Below are 8,173 nucleotides of genomic sequence, written 5' to 3'. Positions count from 1 at the left end.
AGGAAGTGCGTGTTCGGAGTGGCGTTGACTGGACTGCTGTTACTGCAAAGACCCAAGCCTAGTGAGTGGTGACGGGTGACGGAGAGCGGCTTAGGACCTGTTTGTTTGCGTTTTAAATGTTTGTTGACTTTGACCGCACATCAGACACTCACATTTGGGAGTTTAGGTCTTTTTCTTGCTTTGTTTTTTCATTTTGGAACGATGGGCATTTACCTTTTTGACAAACAGGTCTTTGTGGGGTGGGTCCCAGAAATAAGGTTAATAAAGGCTTGACTAGTGGGCTGAGTCTTTTTGGTGGGGCCCAGATGTGACCTTCCTTGTGGACCGAGGAGGCGCTCATTTTCAAATACGCGTATATTGAAAGTGGAAGTTTCAAACCAAGGTCGGGCTAACGCTCAAGTTTTTCCCGGAAAATTAAAAGAAAGAAAATAGAAAAGAAAAGTAAAATAAAAGAAAAAATAAAGAAAAATAAAAAATAGAGTTAAAAATGATAAATTATTTTTATTTATTAATTTAAATTTATTTTATTTATTTTAACTCATCAAATGTAAATATTAAATAATTTTAAATTGTAGAAGTTTTTAACTAATTTTAATTATATTTAATTTTTTTTAAATATTTTATTGGACAATCAAACATAAGAAAATCATTTTTCTTAATATTTTTTTCTTTCCTTTATATTTTCTGGAAACCAAACATAACTATTCTCTACACTTTCAGAATTTTAAGGATTTCACCACTAACATCAACTTTTCTTGTCGTTATAAAAATAAATAAATAAAAATTATAAAAATTTTGAAAATTAATAAAAATCATTTTGTTATAGTTAAATAATATATTTTTATAATAGTAAAATTATTTAATAGATATATTATAAATTAATTAATTTTATATAATAAATTTAATATTTATTATTTATTTTGAATATATTATTTATAAATAACAATATTATAAATATCAGAGTTAATTTTATTCCCGATATTTTAGTTAAATACATTGGTTCCCATTGGTTTGAAATTTTTTCATACACCTTTTTTATCATTCTCATTTTTAATTTTCACTTACCTCCCCCTCTCACTGCAAATTAGGAAGACATTTAATAAAATTTCAAATTTATATAAGTTAGATGTATTAAGTGATATTCTCTAAGGAGGTGAATAGATTAACCCTAAATATTATGATAAAGTCGTGAATAGTATGATTAATCGATTTCCATTTATTATTCTATTCAAACATTACGATCATATCGAACATTTAAACATGTATCACTTAAATTGTACATGGCTTTGGTATATTAAAAGTTGGATAAAAGATCCAAGTTATAAGTTATTTTTACAAATTAATGAGTTATTCATCGTTAATTAATGGACTTAGACAATTTATTTGAAACTATAGTATATTGCCTCTAAATTGGAGAGGTGTCTTGTCTTGATCATAAAGATAAGTTTCTTATGATAAGCGCATCAATGTGTATGGTCATATTAAATAGAACTTATAGTAAATAATGACACTAACAAGTAGGTATGACTTTATCAAGTTACTATGCTACATGATCTCTTAACTTGAAAGAATATTAAGTTAATATTAAAGTCATCAATAGCTTTGATCTACAAGTAGGATATAAGGTGATCATATATTTCTTATAGATTGAGTTATTGTTGATTAAGCAAAATAAAAATTTATTAAAAATAATAATTGTGGGATACAGTCTCTATATTGATATTCTTTTAAAAAAAAATATTTTCCCTTAAATTCTTTTATTTTGATCACAATTCAAAAGCAAACGAAGAAAGTATTTTCTTTGTTTTGAAAGTCAATTAAGGACTTAGCGTGACTTATTTTCGAATTACTTTGTTAAAAGGCAAAAAATGCGTGTGTAATTCTTCTATGATTTCTCAAATTTGCAATGAGATTTTGTGAAGTTTTTTCTTCGTATGAAGCTTCTCTTCCTTTGTGGAGTCGTTTTGTCGATCTAAACTCCCCTTCAATAAAAGAAGTCACCATTATTTATAGATAAATTTAATAAATTAAATTTGGAATCCCTAAGATTTAGTTGTTTAATTTAAAGAAATTGGTTAATTAATTTTAATAACTTGTCTTCTTCATTAAATAAATTTGTCAACAAGAAAATATTTATTTTTTAAATTTTCTTTTAACTTCATTTGAAAATTTTGTTTCCTTTATAAATTTGTTAACAAAAAAAAAAATATTTATTTTTTAATTTTCTTTTGACCGCAATAGAAAGATTTGATTTAATATATAAAACTAAATTTTGTAACTTTCTAAATTTTGTCATGTGTCACATTTTTTAATATATGTTACATGTCAAATGTGTGTGACCCTCACTTGTCGAGCCCAAATTTTGCTGATTTGGGAAACCATATTTTTTAACACCAATTTAGTGATAATTTAATTCACTACAAAAAAAATTTGATGGCTGCGGATACCATTTGCAGTGAAAAGATTTCCTTGGACCACCCTAGGGGGTGTGGGAGGTCTTATGTTGCTCCTAATTGTTCATCCTTCACCACCCTGTAAAATCGTCTTGGGATAGATACAACAATCACAACTGCTACTCCAATACCAAGAAATGCAGCTGCAACTGAAACTGCAACAACCACCGCCACTGCAACTGACTTCCTCTTGCCTGGCCCTGGCGATCTCTGGGGAGATTTACGTTGTAATGTTGTGTTAACTAGTCTTGGATTTCCCGTTGTATCAATGATGGTAACATATTTTCCAAACTCCGGAATCACTCCAGACAGCTTATTATTTGCAAGTAGCAGTTGTGTCAGTGCTCCAATTTGTGTCAGAGAAGTTGGAATCTCACCTGAGAATTTGTTGTTTGAGAGATCCAATACTTCTAAACCCCACGAACGAGAGAGAGTTTCAGGGATAGTTCCTTCGAAGAGGTTGTGGCTGAGATTCAAAGCAATCTGCAAGCTAACTGGCATCCCTGGAATATGGCCATTCAGTCGATTGCTTCCAAGCTGAAGTTCTAACAGATTCTTCAAGCTGTCAATTGTTGCAGGTATTGAACCATTGAAAAGGTTGCCTTGTAAGTTCAACTTGGTGAGACTTCGCAACCTTGAAATTGAATTTGGGATTGAACCACTAAGCAAATTCCCACTAATATCCAGAGTGGACAAACTTTGCATTTGGTTCATCTGATATGGGATCTCACCAACCAGCTTGTTGGACTGAAGCTTCAGAACTTGAAGACTGCTAAGACTAGCCAACTCCACGGGCAGACTGCCAGTCAAGTTATTCATTCCCAGATTCAACAGCGCCAAACTCCGGCAAGAACCCAACTCGGAAGGGATGGATCCCGACAAGCTATTGTTTTCCAGTTCCAAGTAAGACAATTTCAGTAGCGTTCCAAGTTCAGATGGGATAGTACCATCAAGTGAATTGCTTCCCAATCTCAACCTAACCATGTTTGGAGATACTTTTGCAGATATTGATCCCTCTAGCAGATTGTAAGAAAGATCCACTGTCTGCAAATTCGACTGCATCAAAAGGTCAGCAGGAATTGGCCCACCTAATTTATTATAACTAAGATCCAAATTCTTGAGAGATCTTGAAATCCCAACTGGAATATTGCCTGTAAACTTGTTCTGATGCGCGGCGAATCTCAAAAGATTTTGGATATTTGAAAGGTTCATAGGGATTTCTCCACTCAAATTATTGGAAGACAGAATCAACTCTTCCAGCTTGGAAAGGTCTCCAATTTTCCCAGGTAAAGGCCCAGAAAGTTGATTTTCACTCAAATCAATCCGAACCAACTTCCGATATTCTAGGAGCCCATCAGGAATACTACCAGTGAAGGAATTCTTGGAAAGAATAAGATGCTCTAACACCTTGGGATTTCCAAGGTTGATGGGAACATCACCACTCAAATCATTGGACGTAAGGTACAATCTTTTTAGATCATTCAACGACCCTAACTGTGAAACAATTGTTCCACTCAACATGTTGCTGGAAAAATCCAACGACTGTAACCCAACAAAGCCATTAAAAGCAGGCAAAGAACCGACCAACCTGTTCGTACTAAAATTCAGCTGCTTCAACCCATCAATCTTCCCACAAGCAGTGATGAACCCTTCTGGAACAGAGCTGAAAGAGTTGTCGGAGAGGTCAAGAACTTCCAAAGACACAATCTCACAGACAAGTGGTAGAAAACTAGAGTCAGAGAGAGACCATCCAGAGAGGGAAAGATTGGCTATTGAGGAGTTGTCGGAGCTGCATGAAACTCCCTTCCATGCACATGGGTTTGGCTCCTTTTCATCTCCCCACACTGAGACGCTCCGAGATAGCTTCCCCATGATTTCATTCTGAGTCGAAGACAGAGACAGCACAAAAGGAACAAAAGACAAGAAGAAGAAGAAGAAACAGACCCTCTGCTCATGGCTCCTCATCTTTCTCTGGCACTCAGAAGACTCTCCTCACCCCCTTATTTAAAATACAAGCACTCAATATACCATATCATTTAGTATATATCTCTATTTTGGGTTCAAATGTTTTAGAGGCCAAAGAATAGAAAAGATGGACGTTAGGAATTTCTTGTTTGGTGGGAAGGAAAAGGGTGGAAAACAAAGAATAAAAAAAGAGAGAAAAATGAGGAAGTGAGTGTTTGGAGTGGCGCTAAACTGCATTGCTGTTACTACAAAGACCCAAGGCTAGTGAGTGCTGACTGGTGAGCATGTTTTGAAATATAGAAAAATTTTCCTGAAATATAAAAAATGGGAGGTGACCGAAATGAAATCCGCTACCGATTATTATCCATCAGACGAAAAATCGTCAAAAATCGGAAAACTTGATGAAACATCGGCCGATTTTTCAATGAAGATATCAAGCGTGGCTGCGCGCGTGGGGAGGAATGTGGGCAAAAAATAAGCGATTTTTCCAAAACAAAGCTCTTTGCTAAAAAACAATTTCCCTTGTTTTTTAATAATTCTTTTTTCAATTTATCTTTTATTTTAAATTTACATCACCCTTTTATTTTATATTATTCTTTTAGTTTTAATATTTTTTCTATTTATCTCATTAATCCTAATTTAAAAAATTACTATCACTTCATTTTAATTTTAAAATATTAATAATATAAATTTATTCAAAAATGGTCAAAATATTAAAAAAGAAATTTAATAAAATTTTAATATTTTATAAAATAAAATTAATTTAATAAAATAAATTATTAATATAATTTTTAATAATTTTAATTATTTAAATAAATTAATGTTAATAGCAAAAAAACTGTCATCACGAATTTGTTATAAAATTTTATAAATTAAATCTCAAATAAAATATGTTTTAATAAAAAGTAAATTTAAAATTTTAAAATAAATAAATAAAAATATATTAATGTAATTTAAGTTTATTTTTTTATTAAAAATTTTAAAAAATATTATATTTCATTATATATATATATATATATATATATATTATTTTAAAAAAATTAAAATATTTTTTAAAATTTTTAATAATTTTCGTTGAAAAATTCAAATATGAGTATATTTATATTTACTGATATTTTACATCGATGATGCCGTGAGGGAGGGGGCTTAGGACCTGTTTGTTTCGGTTTTAAATCGTTTGTTGACTTTGACCGGACATCACACTCACATTTGGGAGTCTTGGTCTTTTTCTTGCTTAGTTTTTATTTTTATTTTGGAAAGATGGGCATTTTACCTTTTTGACAAACAGGTCTTTGTGGGGTGGATCCCGGAATCAAGGCTAATAAGGGCTTGACTATGGCCTAAGTCTTTGAGGTGGGGCCCAGATGTGACCTTCCTTGTGGACCGAGGAGGCGTTCTCGGTTTCAAAGACGCGTATATTGAAAGTGGAAGTTTCAAAACAAGTTCGGGCAAACGCTTAAGTTTTTCTCAAGAATGCCCCTTACTCTACGTTTTCATTTTGGGGCCAAGGTGGGGAGTTTGACAATTCCACGGACACAATTGATGGGCAAAATAAATGCAAAAATGACTCTCATATAGACGTTTTGTGCCCGACTCATGTCGAATTTTAGCGATTTCACCACCAACATTTACTTTTCATGTTGTTATAAAAAAAATATTATAAATTTTTTGAAAATAAATAAAAATCATATTGTTATATTTAAAATGATGAAATTATATATTTTTATAATAATAAAATTATTTAAGAGATATATTATTATAGACCTTGTATTTCTGCATGTGTTTCCCACTCGATGGTGAATTTGTTTTTTATTTGAAAAAAATTTATTTTTTAGAAAATCATTTGGAGTCGTCACTCATTTTTGTTTTATTTAAAAAAAAAAAATAAGAAAGAAAACCTTAAGTCTGACTTCTTATTTGAAAAATGTGGTATGTCAAAAACCAAATATGGACTCGATGGTCAGGTTACTTATTGGGAATGTGCGGTAAAGACTGTAGCACCTCTTTAAGCCCCTAAAATGGGTCTCTACTAAATAGAATGAAACATATATGACAATTGATTAAACAAACATGGATGTCAAAAGAATATCAATCTAAAAATAATCGAATGAACAAGAAAGATAGAGAGTATACCTAAGTAATGAGCTGACTGCTTCATGGAAAACAAAGGTTAGCACACGAATACAGAATAATCACATATGTCACAAAGTAAATCAATCAAGCATGGCAATCAATCAATCAATGAGAAAAACTATCACTGATGTTGGGGCCCCACCAAAACCCAATTTATTTTTACACGAATTAATCCCATGAATTTCCATTATTCGGATTTACGGAATTAAATTCACGATTATTTCAAAACATTTTAAAAATCAAGGAAGATGTGGAAATGATGCTTGCCAGGAAGAAAATGACAACAAATTTTATTGAAAAAAATGGGACTTTTGGTAACCTAGAAAAATTCTAAGGATGAAAATTTAAAGAATTAAAATTATTTGAAAAATTTTAGAAATGGGTTGAATTGGAAATCATTCTAATAGTTATTCTCACTTTCTTTCTTAAGTTAAAAATAATTATGTTTGTCTCTATCTTAAATTGTATCTTGAAAATAAATATAATTAATTATTTTTAAAATTTTATTTTCTTAACATTTTTGTTTTTTAAGATAAATAATAAACATTTTAATCGAGGGGTGAAACGACAAGTGCCACACGAACCTAGTCTAAGTTATCAACTAAAAGGCTACTATTACCTATGCCTTTAAGTTGCGCCCTTAGTGCAATCACTATCAAAACTCTACCCCCATAGCCTTTTGCCAAAGATGTGCATCCACGTCACTTATTACTTCATCATAATATGTGGGATCGATCTCACATTCCTCTATAATGGCCTTTAGAGACTCTACCAAATACATGAATTAGTCTAGTTGTATAACAACCTTCCCACTATGATAAGGCATCGACGTATTAAAAATGGGAATGGTCAGTATTAGATCCATAATATTTTGTGTTGTTGTAAGAAGCCCATCCAGTGCTCTCAAATTAATCTCACTCTTAACCTTATTACTCATCATATAGTCATTTTCCAAAAATCTAGCATTTGTACTCACAAATACTTTCTAGTCAACCTAACTATAAAAATAATTACCCTTAGTACCTCTTAGATACCCAACAAACTAACAAAATTTTGATCTTGGTTCCAACTTATCTACTTTTGGTTTCAATACGTGGACACCCCCCATATGTGAACATGGTGTAAACCAGGTTTACGTCCTTTTCACATCTCCATAAGAGTCAAATGTACTGATTTAAATTGAACTAGATTAAAAAGATATCCTATAGTTTCTAAGACATATCCCCAAAATGATGTAGGAAGTGTTGAAAAACTCATCATGAATCTCACCATGTCCATAAGAGTTCAATTTCTTCTTTCCACCACTCCATTTTGTTATGAAGTACCATGAGCATGTAACTAAGATATAATCTTATGCTCCTTGAGAAAAAAAATCAAACTCATTGAACATGTACTCTCCATCTCGATCAAATTGAAGTGCTTTAAGGTGTTTACCTAACTAGTTCTCTTATTCCACCTTAAGTTCCTTGAATTTATCTAAGACATTAGATTTTTTATACATAAGGTGAACATAACTGTTCCTAGATTAATTATTAGTGAAGATGATGAAATACTCATACCCTCTGTGTGCTTGGACATTAAAAGGTTCACACACATCAGTATGCACTCACTCTAAACATTCC

General features: G+C 31.8%; 1 protein-coding gene across 1 annotated transcript; it reads right to left on the bottom strand.

Annotated features, from left to right (window-relative positions):
- Positions 1-2,360: 2,360 nt before the first annotated feature.
- On the bottom strand, positions 2,361-4,622 carry LOC117906379 (LRR receptor-like serine/threonine-protein kinase RCH1). The gene has a single exon (XM_034819377.1). The coding sequence runs from the start codon at positions 4,416-4,418 to the stop codon at positions 2,499-2,501; it is 1,920 nt and encodes a 639-aa protein (XP_034675268.1). The 5' UTR covers positions 4,419-4,622; the 3' UTR covers positions 2,361-2,498.
- Positions 4,623-8,173: the final 3,551 nt, after the last annotated feature.

The sequence above is a fragment of the Vitis riparia genome, chromosome 18 (genome assembly GCF_004353265.1).
Source record: "Vitis riparia cultivar Riparia Gloire de Montpellier isolate 1030 chromosome 18, EGFV_Vit.rip_1.0, whole genome shotgun sequence".
Classification (NCBI taxonomy): domain Eukaryota; kingdom Viridiplantae; phylum Streptophyta; class Magnoliopsida; order Vitales; family Vitaceae; genus Vitis; species Vitis riparia.
The sequence above is the reverse complement of the archived record's forward strand: the minus strand, read 5'-3'. Positions and strand labels throughout refer to the sequence as shown.

Bases quoted from the DNA above. Each gene is read 5' to 3' on its own strand.
- LOC117906379 (XM_034819377.1), bottom strand. From the start codon at position 4,418: ATGAGGAGCCATGAGCAGAGGGTCTGTTTCTTCTTCTTCTTCTTGTCT.